The following is a 15,459-nucleotide window of genomic DNA, read 5'->3' as shown; positions in this document are numbered from 1 at the left end:
CCCCTTCAGCAATTCATATAATTCTGGTTTGGTGGTGATGAACTCTTTTAGCTTTTTTTTATTTGTGAAGCTATTTATCTGTCCTTTGATTCTGAGTGATAGCTTTGCTGGGTAAATTATTTTTGGCTGTAGGTTCTTGTTATTCATCACCTTGAATATTTCTTGCCATTCCCGTCTGGCCTGCATGGTTTCTGTTGAGAAATCAGCTGACAATCTTATGGGTGCTCCTTTATAGGTCACTACCTGCTTTTCTCTTGCTGCTTTTAATATTCTCTCTTTGTCTTTTGCTCTTGGAATTTTAATTATGATATGTCTTGGTGTGGTCCTCCTTGGATTCCTTTTGTTTGGGGTTCTGCGGGCTTCCTGGACTTCTAAGTCTATTTCTTTCCCCAGGTGGGGGAAGTTTTCTGTCACTATTTCTTCTAGTACTCTTTCGATATCTTGCTTTCTCTCTTCTGGAATTCCCATAATTGTGATGTTGGTTCGCTTGAAATTGTCCCAGAGGTTTCTTACACTATCTTCAACTTTCTGGATTCTCTTATCTTCTCCCTTCTGCAGAGGAGTGTCCTCTGGCTCTTTGTGTTCTAAATCTTTGTCTTGATTCTTGCGATCTTCGTCTGTTTTTAGGACTTTGTATAATATTTTTTATTTCAGACAATGTTTTCTTCATTTCTTGTTGATCCCTTATTATTTCTAGTTGCTCCCTTTTCATATCCTCATAGGTCTCATTTATTTTATCGGCCTTTTTTAGGATATTGTTGAATAACCTTATAATTGTAGTTTTGAACTCAATGTCCAATCTTTTCTTTTCCTCCATCTCCTTCCTTTGTGTCCTTCTTCTTGTCTGCATTTTAGTTGTTTCCCTGATTTGATGGAATAGCTTTGTGTGCTAGGTGTTCTGGTAGAGCCCAGTAGCACAGCCTTCCCAGTTACCTGCGGTGGACAGTCTTGGTGTAGCTCTTTGTGGGCTGTGTGTGCAGTCTTGTTGTTAAGCCTTGCTTATTGTTGGTATCACTGGGAAGCGTTGATCTCCAAGCCAATTGGCTGTGAGGATCAGCAGTGTCTCAGCTAGGAGGGCTTCTGCACTCCGCTTGAATAGGGCGGGGTCTCGGGGTGGCGCAGACAATCTTTGGTTCCCTGTCAGTCTCACCTTAGAAAAGTCCTGTTCTTGGAGAGTTTTGGAAGATTGGTTGCAGGCGCGTGCGCGCACCTCTTTGGTAAAGGCGCAGACAAGCTTTGGATTCCTGCAAGTCCCTCCTTAGAGAAAGCCAGCCTCTGGGAGAGCTTCTGTGCTCAGCCACAGGTAGGGCGGAGTCTCGGGTTGGTGCAGACAAACTTTGTTTTCCCTTCGGCTCCTCCCCAAGTCCCGCAGTAATGGCCTCTGGCTTCACACACCTCCAAGAGATCTCTGCCCACTGCCTGACAGTCTGGCCTCTCCCTGTCTGGGGCCGTTTATCAGAGCAATAGGGTGATTCTGTTTTCCTCTCGGACAAGAAAGCCAGCCGCGTTAGCTGTTCGCCCTCTCCGCGCCAGGAGTAAGCCAGTAGCGAACTCAGCCCGGCCCGCCCTCTCTGCGTGCAGGGAGTAAGCCAGCAGCAATCTCGGTCGGCCCTTCCTCTCCGCACCGGGATTAAGCCAGCGCCTTTTCGCACACACAGTTCTCCGTACCTTCACAGTTCCTGAGGTTCAGCGTGCCTTCTCTCTCCTTCCCAGATGGCAGAGCCTCCTCTCAGCCAGCCGTCTGGCGCTTCAGGGCAATGCCTCCCCTGTTTTTCAGTTCTAAATTCAAATTTGTTGTGGTAGGCTGCATTCAGGTGTCTACCCTATGCCGCCATCTTGGTTTCTCCCAAAGAGATCTTTTTCAGCATGATGTTTTTTATAAAGCTTTTGTTTAAAATAAAGTATACCATAAGTTGACATTTTTAAAAAAATATATTTTAATTTTTTACAGAGAGGAGAGAGAGGGATAGAGCTAGAAAAGTCGATGAGAGAGAAACATCGACCAGCTACCTCTTGCACACCCCCTACCGGGGATGTGCCCGCATAAAGATTCGGCCGCTCTCTGCCAACCAGGCGTGCGTGCCTGCAACCAATGTACATGCCCTTGACTGGAATCGAACCTGGGACCTTTCAGTCCGCAGACCGACACTCTACCACTGAGCCAAACCGGTTTCGGCCAAAAGTTGACATTTACACTGGTTTTATCTTGGGTTTTGTGGCTTTGGTATTGCCTGTCTTTTTAAAGATGTGCTTTATAAATGCAAAGCATATTTGTATTTACCAGTTTTCCTATCATTTTTTTTTTTTTGCAGAATGGTTTGGATCTTCTGTTTCATCCAGCTACTGCAAAACCTTTCTCATGGCAGCATTCTAAGATTATTCAAGCCTTTATGAGTCAGGGTGAGCACAGACAAGCCCTCAGATATATTCAGACAATGAAGCCAACAGTGTCCAGTGATAGTGATATTATCCTTCACATCACTGTTTTGCTTTTTAATAGGTAAGTACATACGTTGAAAGTATAATCAAACTTTTGATCAAATCTGTTAATAAATGGTATTGATGGTATAGTAGCAGTTTATATTTTGCTTTTATTGTATTACATAATATTCTTACAATTCTTCATTTTTCAACCTTAAGAAAAATGTAAAACATTTTTTATCTAGAATAAAATAAATAAGAAGTACCTTGAATAAAAGAGGAAACCAAACTGAGGTTTAAAATTTTATCTGTTGCTAATTGATAATATTGGTAGTCTCCTGCATGGATAGTTAATGTCTGAGTATACTGAAAAGGAGCCAGAAGTACTGAGGGAGAATAAAATCATCTTGAGTTGGTGTGTGTGTGTGTTTATTTTTTGGTTTGAGAGAGAGGAACAGGGAGAGAGAAGAATTGCTTTGTTGTTCCATTTATGTATTCATTGGGATGTGCCCTGACGGGATGGCACCACAACCTTGGCTTATGGGGACGATGCTCTAGCTAACTGCCCAGCTGGGGAAATAATAATTCTGTTCTTTGAGGTATAACCCAGTGAAGGTACTCCAGTATTTGGGTAATACTAGTTTTCAGGTATTGCAGTTCTTTGCATTTGATAGTTGCCATTGCACTATTATAGAAAGGAAGTCTTGAAGCATCTATTTAAATAATTTAAGAAAGTTCAGGTTTCACATCTTAACACTTTAACAGTATTTGAGCAGATATCTTTATATTCTTATTTTGGCAGTGTTTTAATGTTCTCTTGTGTTTAATATATCAGCATGGTACATTTACCATATATATTAATGGTGACAAGTTAAATGGTATGGTTGAAAATATCATGGTATGGTTATTGAGTTTTCTTATTAACTAAATTAGTTGGGGAAATTGCTTGGAACTGAAATTTCTTACCAAATTGTAACTTTATACAACTCGTAATGTGTGTTTTGTTTCTATCTTTTTGGTTGGTCTGTGCTTTTTGTTTTGTTTTCTTTTTCCCCCAAGGACAAGAGAGAGAGAAACATTGATGTGAGAGAGAAACATCAACTGGTTGCCTTTCATTGTGCTCCAACTGCAGGCCAGGTATGTGCCCTGACGGAATCAAACCATCAACTGTTCGGTGCACAGGATGAGCCTCAACCACTGAGTCACTCTAGCTAGGTGTTTGGTCATGTTGATGTTTTTATGAATTGGTCATTTATTCACCCCCAAGCATCACTTGTGAACCAAATAGCATGTTAGTGTCACCACTCAGAAAGTTAAGTTTTCTTTGTTCCATTTGGTTAAACAGAATGTATTTCTGAAGGGTGAGGGTTGAATCAGAAGAAAACTTTTGTAGTTTACTAATAGGTTAGCTAGACATGTAGAAATTTAGTGTCCTCAAAATAATGAATTAGGAAGTATTTGTGGAAATAATTTAGGTGAGCAAAAATATTTGACTAGGCTCTGGTTGGGTTGTTCAGTTGTTGCCATACCTATACGCCAAGGTTGTAGGTTCAATCCCCAGTCAGGGTACATACAAGAAACAATCAATGAGTGCTCACTTTGGCAGCAAATATACTAAAATTGGAACAGTACAGAGAAGATTAGCATGGCTCCTGCACAAAGAAAAAAAAAGAAACAGGGAATGAACAAATAGATGTTTCTCTAAAAATCATTTTTTTAAAAGTTGTTTGGCTAGCTAACAAATTGTCTAGAGCAAGTATAAGAAGCTAAAAGTGACAGATATTCAATAATGGGTAGCCTAGCTGGTACTACTCAATCATTGAGCCTCAAGCCATGAACCAAGAGGTCACTGGTTCAATTCCTGGTCAAGGCACATACCAGGGCACATACCAGAGCTGCAGGCTTGATTCTCAGGAGGGGACGTGTAGACGGCACTTGATAGATGATGTCTCTCATCGATGTTCCTATCTCTCCCTTCCCTTTCTCTAAAAATCAATAATATACACTGGGTGGCCAGATTATTATGATCTCTGAATGCATAGTAATCTGGCCACTCGGTGTATATCCTGTATAATAAAAAGCTAATATGCAAATTGTCCCCTCCATCAGGAGTTCAACTAGCAGGCAGGCTGGCCAACCGCCCATATCCCCTCCCCCTGGCCAGACCCTACCCATGCACGAATTCATGCACTGGGCCTCTAATACACACACACACACACACACACACACACACACACTAAGTGGCCAGATGATTATGCGTTCAGAGATCATAATCTGGCCACTCATTGTATATACATACATATGTGTGTGTATTTAAAAATAAATGGATAAAGAATTCTAACACTGGGTTGGCAATCAGCATGTTAATTTTTCTCACTAGCATGTGAGCTTCTTACACTTTAGTGTCTTTAAAGAGGTGGTAATTGATCACTAATCACATCAAAGTGCGGATGTTGGAAAGTTAGAAAAAACACCTTTGAAAGGCTGCTGGTTTTTCTTTTTTATTCCATCGTCCTTTGATTCAGTCATAGCATGTTTCTCTGATTAGCTAAAGATCTTCATTTTCTTTTCTTTAGCCATAGCAAACATGTAATTTTAAAACTTATTTCTCTTAAGTATAGAAAAGCTTCCATTATCCAGTATCCAGAAATCTAGCGACATTGTGTAAAGTTCAGAAATAAAAACAAAGGATCACTCAAAATTTCCTCAGATTTATTTCATTATGAACATTAATTGTCTTAACTTGGTTCACATATTCTATATTTCTTATTTATGTCATTTTTTTACTAGTCTTTATTAAGATGCCCACTGCAGTAAAAATTGCCTATTGACTTAGAATTCGAAATGATGTTGTGTGGTTTTTAAGATAATCAATTTCTTGATATTCCTATTTACCACTTTTTATTCTATCCCTCGAAAGAATAGTTATCAGTTCCTCAAAAATTCTATCGATACATGTCAGATTGATCATTCTCAGTTTTGGTATATATCTTTCAAGACATGTTATTATCTAATCTAATAAACATAAATATTTGTTGGCTTTGTTTATTGGTTAATTAAACATTGTAATCACTGCACTATTTTAAGCTTTTTTTTTTTTCTTAATAGAGTACAATGAGAAACACTACTTCATTTAATGACTCTTTGCCCTCAGCTCAGTGTCCCTCGTGCTGTCCAAAATGTCTGATTTAGGCCAAGTCCTCTAGTCAGATCTTGCTACACACGAGTCCAAATCTTCTGTTACTATATTTGCTAAACCTTCTGCTCCCCATCAACACAATCTTCTTGTTTCCATCTTTGCTTATTTTCTTTTCTACTCTTCTTTCTCACGCAAACAGTCACTTCCTTAAGAGCCTGGCTTTTCTCTATATCACATCATGCTAATTTTTCAGTTCTGTTTAGATCACATTGGTTTTTTTATCCTCTTGACCTGTGTACTTATTTTGCTTTCCTATTATTTTACACTTATATAATGATACAGAATAGCATAAAATTGAGACTTTAAAGATGCCCGTTGACATAAGCCAACTTTTTAATGCAGTGATTAGTATTCAGTAAAATTAAGTTACCTTCAATTACATGTTTTGAGTATCATTAAGAATCTTTAGGTAGATAACTTGTTTTGAACACTAAATAGCTTTTCTAAAACGAAACTTTGATAAATACCGATTTCAGGTGCATGATGGAGGCCTGGAGTTTACTGCGACACCATTCTAGTAGATCGAATGTGAAGGAGTTACTAGAGCACACGTACAAAGGCTGTCAGGAAATGGGCCTAATGGAGGATTTACTGAAGCTACCGTTTACAGACACTGAGCAGGTAATGACTTACCAGTAAAAGCGTGTCAGAAATTCAGTGTATGTTAGTAGCTTACACATGTATTATATTTTTCCTAGGAGTGTTTGGTGAGCTTTTTGCAGTCCAGCACCAGTGTTCAGAATCATGAATTACTTTTAGTTCACCATTTACAGCGTGCCAATTATATCCCTGCCTTGAAGCTGAACCAAATTCTGAAGATTAATCTTACGGTATAGTTAAACTTGTTTTGTTGTGGGGAGATAAGGAAAGAAGAAAAACTAGTGACTTTGTTGTCTAAGAGTTTGTAGTTTTGTAACCAACCACTGAGCTTTATATAAATTTGAGTTTGGAGATTCCTCCTCTTACTTTCTACAGCAGAATTAGGAATAAAGTATTATTATTTACCCAGTTCCCTTTTATCTTCCATTTCTGTTTAATATCTGTGATCTTGCCAGACTAATATTTCACTTAGGGAAAAGGAGAGGATAAGGTAGAGGTCAGTAATAGAAATTATATGGTGCACAGAGCCTGGACTTCAGGAGTTAGACCAATTCTTCCATTGTGTGCTGGACACATACTCTCTGTAAAAGAGTTCCTCATATGTAAAATGATAGTATCTCTGTGAGGGTGTACAAAGGTGTGTGTGAAGTAACAAGTACATGTGACTGATACAGGTAGAAACTTAATAATTGACAACTGGTGTTCTTTAGTTGTGAAGAAATCAAGACTGGATAGGTGAGACTTTAATGGGTAAGGTTTGATACAGTAATGAGGTGTGCATATGAGGTCCCCTGGTTTGGAAGAAGGGAGGAGGAAGATATTCCTGAATATTGTTATATTTTAGAAGGTAAATGTATAAACATAGCACCTGACATGTTTGAAGATTAAATTTTTATTAGTTATGATATGTTCAATAGAATGATCGTGATCCTCACTTGCGGGAGAGATATGTGGCTCGCAATTCTATATTGGATCAATATGGAAAAGTTCTTCCGAGAGTCCATCGAAAATTAGCCATGGAACGAGCTAAACCTTACCGTGTGTCAACATTATCAGTTGTTCGAAAAGGTAAGATTTCATTGGAAAATGTTCTAAAGCATTGAGTTAGAGAAGATACTGAGTGATTGCCTTCTGCAACCATCTCTAGCTTATACTTTGCTGTGTCTCATCACATTGGTGCCTTTTTTTACTGGCCATTCTGTCCCAATAAGTTTAAAGCTTTTTGGACATGTTTATAACTTAGTAATGTAGTAATGAACGAAAGAACTTTTTTTATTTCCTTTGAAAGCTCTTGTCCAACTTTTAGAATACATGTAACTTTTTACCATCTTCTAAAAGCCCAATAAATAAATATCTACCTAGATGTTATTAAACCAAATGCTATTAAACCAAATGCAGTTTTAACCAAACTCTTATGATCTGTTTTCCAGTCGCACTTTTATATTAGTCTTCTATTAAAAGTCCTGGTTTTAGAGATTAAATTGAATTCTGCAATATTCATTTTACAGTTTGTCGGCCCAAACCATTATCAGCAGTTCCAAAGCGAGCTGTAATAGGGACTGTGGTAACACGATCTACTTTCATTCATAACGTGTTGTCTAAAGTTGGAGAGGTTTGGAAAAGTGACGAACCTAAAAATAGCACCTTAGCCTACAATAGGTATGTTTTACTTTTTATAGTCATGTTACTTGTTCATCTTTCCTGGATATCAACAGCATTTATAAACAGTTAACCTTAGAGTTTATTATTGTATGTAAAAAGGAAAAGCTCTTTCTATTGGTTATTTTGTTACAAGAAAAATGTATGTTCATTAATATCTATAACTATCTATCTATATATGTATATATGTATATTTGTTTATATATATAAAAGCCTAACTGTCCTTCTGACCAGTAGCTATGATGCACACTGACCAACAGGGGGCAGATGTTCAATGCAGGAGCTGCCATGACACGCACTGGCCATTTAAAAATAAACAGCACTGCGGCCCTGGTGCTGACAAAATAGCACTTGGTTTCCCCCAAGTGGAACACAGCCCACCAAATCACAGCCGTTGCTACCAAGACCCCATAGTGCAAAATGTGGCCCGTGGACCACAGCCCAGCCTGGAAATGGTCACTGTGGGCACCCGGTAATGATGTCACATTGCAACGCCCACTTCCTCTCCCTAGTGACTCCTTGGAGTTTCTTCAGCCCAGGACTTGATTTATAGTAGTCAGGTGCAAACATTTTACACTTTAACCAAATGTTTGTGAAGGTTTTCCTGTGCCTCGTCTCATTTGATCCTCACAGAAGTCCTGGAATAAGTAGATAGGAGACTTGGTGGAATCCTATTTTTTTTTTTTTTTCCATTAGCCATAAAACGGAGATTTAGAAAGCTTAGAAATTTGACCTGACTGAAAAGAAGTAAAAAATTGTGGACCTTGAAAATAACTTCAGGTTTTCTCACTGCACAGAATATAGTCAAACATTGCTACAATTAAATATTTTATCCTTTGTTCTGCCTGAATGATCTACAATGATAATCTGCTTTGTGTTGATACCGCTGTATTGCTGACAATAACCTAAAAGAGAAGTTGGGGTGCTTCATTGGGCTGGAAAAAGTTTAGCTAAAGCAGAGAGCAGGTCTAATTAAGAAGTTTATTCTACATTTATAAAAGGCTCAGTAGACTTGCACATGCACAATTTATATAAAGCTCTCGCTGGCACCCATCACACACGTGTATTTCCATCTGTCATTGTCAATCATGAATTTGGTTGACACTTCTATTATAGAAAAAGGGCAAACAGCGATATTAAATTATTTCTTCTAATTTCCTTTCAGTGTGCACAAATCCGTGCACTAAGACACTAGCTGGTAAATAAGTGTACAGAGTAAAAAACAAAGCCATCCTCCCCATCTAATCCTACCTTCTTACCGCATTTTTAATTTAATGTTCCTTACGGTGCATAATCAAAAGCTACAGTTTTATATTCTCTGTAGTCCTAGACTAGAAGGACCACCTCCTGCAGTGTGCTCTCTCCCAGATTCAGAGCTGCCTGGGGCATTTGTTGGAACACCAGTTTTAAAGACATCACAAAAAGTTTCTAGGTAAGAATTTATTAAATCTTTTTTTTGCCTTTGGTTAATCCTCACCAAAGATACTTTTCCATTAACTTTTAGAGTTGGGAGGTGGGGGAGAAGAGGCGAGAGACAGAAATTGCTTGCTAAGTGTTATTTTATTAATATGTAATTTATATTTTGTGTATAACCTAAAATGCATTACTTATTTGGATCATGGTCAAAAAGTTGTTGAGGAAATCCTAAGATCTAATGCAATAATTAGCATTTTCATTAGAAATTTTAATTTAAAAATTTATAGTGTTTTAGTATAATTCTAGCACATTTTTTTTAGTATAGTTCTTGGTAGTATAAGAATTTGGCTTTTACTTAGGTAGGCGCTGGTGCCGTTTGTTGCATGGGCCCTGCTTTTGAGAAGCAATGATTCCTAAATAGACACCTAAAACATAAATGTGAGCACAGTGCAAAGCATTTTACAAAATACCTATTTGGGCCCTGTCCATTGTGCCAGTGGTTAGAGCATCAGCCTACACACCATAGGGTCGTTGGTTCAATTCCCGGTCAAGGGCACATACCTTCATTGCAGGTTCTTTCTTCATCCGGTTTGGGGGTGTGTGGGATGCAACCAGTCAATGTTTCTCCCTCTCCCTCAATTCCTCCCTTTCACTCTCCAAAAAACAATGGAAAAAAATATCCTCGGGTGAGAATACACAAAAAAATCTATTTGGGGTGGCTCAATGTAAAAGTGGGTAATCAGTGTACAGATACAGAATTTGAATACAAATGAACTGAAAAAGGAAATAATTAGAACAGATAATGGAGAGAAAAATGCCAAGCAACCTGATTTGGATATTCTTGTTTAATGGAAATCTCAAAGCTGTGTGAGTATAAAATAACAAGTAGGGAGACCATGTATTAAGAAAAATGCTTTTCCCTGGCTGGTTTGGCTCAGTGGATAGAGCGTCGGCCTGCAGACCAAAGGGTCCCAGGTTCGATTCTGGTCAAGGACACATGCCTGGGTTATAGCTCTATCCCCAGGAGGAGGCATGCAGGAGGCAGCCAGTCAGTGATTCTCTCATCGGGATGTTTCTCTCCCCCCTTCCCCCCACACACACCTCCAAATGCAATAAACATATTAAAATTAAAATGCTGCTTACAAGTGCGCCCGCAGTGGGTGATAGGACCTGAGCACTCGCTAGCTCTGCCGGTCTGTCCCTCTGGTGAAGAGCATGTCTGAGATGAGACAGGAGAGGCGGAGCAGCTGATCCTGCTCATTTCTGGCCACCAAAACATGCTGCCCTTTCCCGTGGTCCTCTTGGAGCAGGGGCGTTTGGGAGAGTAAAAGGGTATAGTTTTTATTGCTAGGAAATCTGACCGAGAAATAAAGGTTACATATTAGCCCTGGAAGGAGGAGTGACCTGTACGGCCCAACAGAATCATTAGCAGGTCGTCTTCATTTGAAAAAATAAATGCCTGACAAATAATGGGGGCTCAGTAAACATTGGTAGAAAAGGAGGGAGGAGGACTAGAATTCCATTTTTAGATTAGTTACCTAGAATTCTTAATTCTCTATTTTGCTACTGAATTAGTATTCTGACATTTTAAGCATGTCATTAATGCACTTGCCTGAATTTATATTTAATGCAGTTTGTCATATTTACCAGTGAATGTAAAAGCCTGAGTATTAAACGGGTTAGTAAATTCTATAGTTTCTTTAGTATAACTCAGTAAACAATTTACCAGGGTCTTTCTACTCACACATGTACTCTGATTACAGACTGCTGGATTTGGTGGTGCATCCTGTTCCCCAGCTTTCTCAGGGTTTGGGGTTTATTCAGCAAACCCCCACCAGATATCCTTTCTACCTGTCACCTAGTTCATTGCCAGTAAGTTCACCAATACAAGGATCACGTCAGAATACCTCCAGGGCTTCAGATCTACATTTACTTGAAACTCCTGTTGTAGTTAAGGTAAGTATCATATACCTAGCATTCATAGGCTTGAAAGTTATTATTTTTTAAGTAGCAGGGAGAAATAGCTATTTATAACTGATATCTCTGAATGATGGATGACTTAAGCCTTTCCTCTTTTTCTTTTTGTGGGTATCTTTCCAAAATGTTTTCTGTATTTTTACATCTTCTTAATAGAACTTGCTGAACTTACCCTTTGTGTTTAAATGGCAGTATAGGCAAGATTAACAGTTACTGTCCTGAAAGGCTCTTGGTGATCGTTATATATTGGCCTTAATTTTTTTGAAAAGTTCCTTCACATTCTTGGGTTTACTTTTTTAGTTTTTAAATTCTATTTCTCATTCCCTTTTGCTGTTATTCTATTGAATGCTTTTTAGTTTCTAGATTTATTAAATTTAATTCTCTAGCTCCTTCAATTCAACTATAAATATTACTTTTCTCTACTAATAGATATCTGTCTTTAAATTGCCTCCACCCTCTCTGATAAATTACCAGCTGATGACTGATAACAGTGATCTTTTACCTTCATATTGTCAAAATGTTTTTATATATATTATCCCCTAGCTCCGTGTCCAGTGCTCTAGATCTAGTCTTAGGATTTTTATTCTTTTCTTTTTTTATTGTTTCTTGATATCTAGCATTTGTGAACCAGGGAATTTATTGTTCAAATTGAGTAAAAGATACTTCAGTAAATGCTTATCTGAAAATAAGTTGAAAAAGATTACTAAGACTGTTAAATTCCTGACATTTAATAGCCAGTACAGTATTTCTAACATTTTTCTTCAAAAAAAATAAAAAATCAAACTTTATATTGCCTGCAAGTAGGTTTAAATTAAATAAAATCAAGGTAATTTTGTCCCTGCTGCCAAAAACAGTCTAGGAGGGGAAAAATCATTATCTTGTAATAGATTTAATTATCTATGGAATAATTTGTTCACTAGTTCTTTAGAGAAGTTAAGCGAAGGGGTTGTTTCTATTATTTTTGTGCTAATTATTTTTATTCATTATCTTCAGAATTTTTATAAATAATTAAGATGCTGTTGGATTATTAAAGTCAATCGCATTAATTTAGATTAGATTGCTGTAGTTAAGCTAGGTTCTGTTCACTGACACTATCTCTTTTATCTGAAGTTTTCTAAACAGCCTAGCCAGTTTGGCTCAGTGAATAGAGCATCAGCCTGCCGACTAAAGGGTCCCAGGTTTGATTTCCTATCAAGGGCACCTACCAGGTTGCGGGCTCGATCCTCACTGGCGGGTGTACAGGAGGCAGCCAATCAATGATTAGCTTTCATTGATGTTTCTATCTCCCTCTCCATCTCTGAAATAAATGAAAATGTTTTAAAATATAAAGTTTTCATGATATATGTACACAGATAATAATTTAATAAAAAAATTAAAGTTTTCTAAAGAATAGTAAAATAATTTTATCTTATCTGTGCACTTTATTTTAAGTTGACTTTATTCTTAGAACAGCCAACGCCTTTAGAATGATTATGGACGCACTTTTACGTTTTGTAGTCTTACATGTAGAATGCTCTGAATAGAATTTCACATTTTTTTCGCAGTGGTCTATTATAAAACTTCTTCTTATGTGTTTTTTTGAAATGAGAATTTGGCCACCATTGTGATTCAATTGACCTGTCTGTCCTTATGTATTGCCTATTATAGATACTAATGGTGGATTTCTCTTTACTCTTTGTCATAGAAAGCTAAAACTTTGGCCATGTCAATTACTTCCTCTGGATTTGCCGAGTTCACTCCTCAATCCATCCTACGGTCTGGTCTTCGGTCAACACCTTTAGGGACTCCCTCTCAGTCACCCGGAAGGTCTCTTACTCCTCCTTTGCGACTTAAAGAAACTAGAATTTCATTCATGGAAGAAGGCATGACCAAAAAGTGGACTTCCGGAGTAAGTTTGATAATATTTGGAATGAAAAGACAGTTCCCATGGGTAAAAAGTTAGATATATCATTTTAATAATACCACTATAGATTTTTGTATACAGTGGTGCAGATAGTTATGAAATCAGAAATATTAGCTCAGGAAGAAACTGGGATATTATCTAAGCCAAACCCATCATTTATAGGCAGAAAAAATAGGGCTTAAGAAGCATCAAGTAAATTGCCCACAAATAGCTATTTGGTGTCAGAAATGGGACTAGAACCCAGACCTTATTTTTAGCCCATGTTCATTTGTTTTTTAACCTAAATTGTTTTGCTTCTCTTATTAAGTTCCTTGTTGATTGTCTATTTAGGAGGGTATATCTTCAGAGTTCCACTGTGGGTTGTTAATGAAACCCAATTGATGATTATTGTCATCTTACCTATTAAAGTCTTGGAAATAGCAGATTTTTAATTAGAAAAACATTAACAATCATTAAATTTTGATCATGTATTTGAAGAGAATGGATTTAGAATACATGAACTTTGATTAAGATGGAAAGGGTGGGCAATGATTGGCATTAATAGCTTTGACTTGACTGATTTTTACTAGTAAAAATTATTTTTTGAAACCTTTTACTTTACAGGCTGCAGATGATAACAAAACAAAAGTATCTGTTACCATACCTTTCAATAAATGTGGAATTCCAGGAGAAACTGAGTGGCTGAAGAACAAAGATAAGATACCTTTTTTCCTGAATAGCCCTGAAATGGGCCATCAAGAAATGGATGTGAGATCAGAAAATACACCTTCCCAGAATTTGGAGAAACTGGATGTGAGCAAAGAAAACAGCAATGTTTCCACCGAGTCACTGGAGTATCAAGATGCCCCATCACCAGGAGAGTTTGAACATGTTGTCATGGCTACAAAGCCAGCTAGTGCTTCCACTGGACTAATGACTAATCCAGCTGAAAAGACTGAGAAGGACAACGATAAAGATGTGTTTGGATCAGTAACTCCTCTAGACCTGGAGAAACCAACAGGTAAGAACTCATTTCCAAATATTCAAAATGGCTATTGATGTCCCTCATTTGTAATAGAATTTTTTCCATGATAAAAAAAGCTTTGGGATAAATAATCACATGACACAATACGACACATCTTATTCTTTCCACTTACAAGTAGGTGTGAAGTGTTAGGGCAGAAATACTTGTGTTCATTTTGCAGAGAGGAGGGGAGAACAGTAATGTTTAAGAAAGAAATGTTAATTTTCAGTCTGACTTAGGCCTTACAGTTACGAGAAATAATACTAATTTTATTTTTTCCCTTTTATTTATTTTTAAATTTAATAAATATTTATGGTTTAGATTATTACAATAGTTTCTTCCTTTTCCTCCCCATAGCTCCCCTCAACCCCGTTCCCACCCCACCCTCTGCCCTTACCACCCCACTCCCCCACTGTCCTCAGCCGTAAGTGTACGATTTTTTTCCAGTCTTCCTACACCCCCCCCCCATTCCCCTTTCCCCCTGAGAATTATCAGTCCACTCCCTTTCTATGCCCCTGATTCTATTATATTCACCAGTTTATTCTGTTCCTCAGATTTTTACTTTTTTCTTTTTCCTCTTCTTTCATATAATACTGGATTGGTTATGATGAACTCCTTTAGCTTTTTCTTATCTGTGAAGCTTTATCTGACTTTCCAATCTGAATGATAACTTTGCTGAGTAATCTTGGTTGAAGGTTCTTATTATTCATCACTTTGAATATTTCTTGCTACTCCTGTCTGGCCTGCATAGTTTCTGTTGAGAAATCAGCTTTGCAGGCAATTAACTGCTTTTCTTTTGCTGCTTATAAGATTCTCTCTTTGTCCGATTGCTCTTGGCATTTTAATTATGATTAAATCTTGGTGTGGTCCTCTTTGGATTCCTTTTGTTTGAAGTTCTCAGCGATTCCTGGACTTGTAAGTCCATTTCTTTCACCAGGTGGAGGACGTTTTCAGTCATCATTTCTTCAAGTAGGTTTTTAGTATCTTGCTCTCTCTCTTCTTTGGAACCCCCATAATCCTGATGTTGGTATGCTTGAAATTGTCCCAGAGGCTTCTTACACTATCTTCAACTTTTTGGATTCTTTTTTCTTTTTGCTTTTCTGGTTGAGTGTTTTTTGCTTTGCATTTCAAATATTTGACTTGATTCTTGCATTCCTCTAGTATGCTGTTGGGTCTCTGTATAATATTTTTCATTCAGTTAGTGTATGTTTAATTTCTAGTTGGTCCTTTTTCTTTTTTTTAATATATTTTATTGATTTTTTACAGAGAGGAAGAGAGAGG

General features: G+C 37.6%; 1 protein-coding gene and 1 non-coding gene across 9 annotated transcripts in view; both read left to right on the top strand.

Annotated features, from left to right (window-relative positions):
- AHCTF1 (AT-hook containing transcription factor 1) overlaps nucleotides 1-15,459 on the top strand; it is a 71,099-nt gene that overhangs the window by 39,709 nt on the left and 15,931 nt on the right. For 6 of the 8 annotated variants that reach the window (XM_045587142.1, XM_036453389.2, XM_045587144.1 and 3 more), the window contains 9 exons: nucleotides 2,313-2,500; nucleotides 6,097-6,241; nucleotides 6,319-6,450; nucleotides 7,138-7,288; nucleotides 7,729-7,879; nucleotides 9,204-9,311; nucleotides 11,059-11,251; nucleotides 12,957-13,160; nucleotides 13,779-14,175. In XM_045587142.1, coding sequence (XP_045443098.1) covers nucleotides 2,313-2,500; nucleotides 6,097-6,241; nucleotides 6,319-6,450; nucleotides 7,138-7,288; nucleotides 7,729-7,879; nucleotides 9,204-9,311; nucleotides 11,059-11,251; nucleotides 12,957-13,160; nucleotides 13,779-14,175 — 1,669 coding nt within the window. The remainder of the gene's footprint in view (nucleotides 1-2,312; nucleotides 2,501-6,096; nucleotides 6,242-6,318; nucleotides 6,451-7,137; nucleotides 7,289-7,728; nucleotides 7,880-9,203; nucleotides 9,312-11,058; nucleotides 11,252-12,956; nucleotides 13,161-13,778; nucleotides 14,176-15,459) is intronic. The other 2 variants (XM_045587140.1, XM_045587141.1) reach the window with 2 other exon arrangements.
- LOC118727748 lies at nucleotides 4,012-4,120 on the top strand. The gene has a single exon (XR_004990656.1). It is a non-coding gene; the product is annotated as a U6 spliceosomal RNA (small nuclear RNA).

The sequence above is a fragment of the Pipistrellus kuhlii genome, unplaced genomic scaffold, assembly GCF_014108245.1.
Source record: "Pipistrellus kuhlii isolate mPipKuh1 unplaced genomic scaffold, mPipKuh1.p scaffold_m20_p_25, whole genome shotgun sequence".
Lineage (NCBI taxonomy): Eukaryota > Metazoa > Chordata > Mammalia > Chiroptera > Vespertilionidae > Pipistrellus > Pipistrellus kuhlii.
This window is presented reverse-complemented; position numbering and strand designations above follow the sequence as displayed.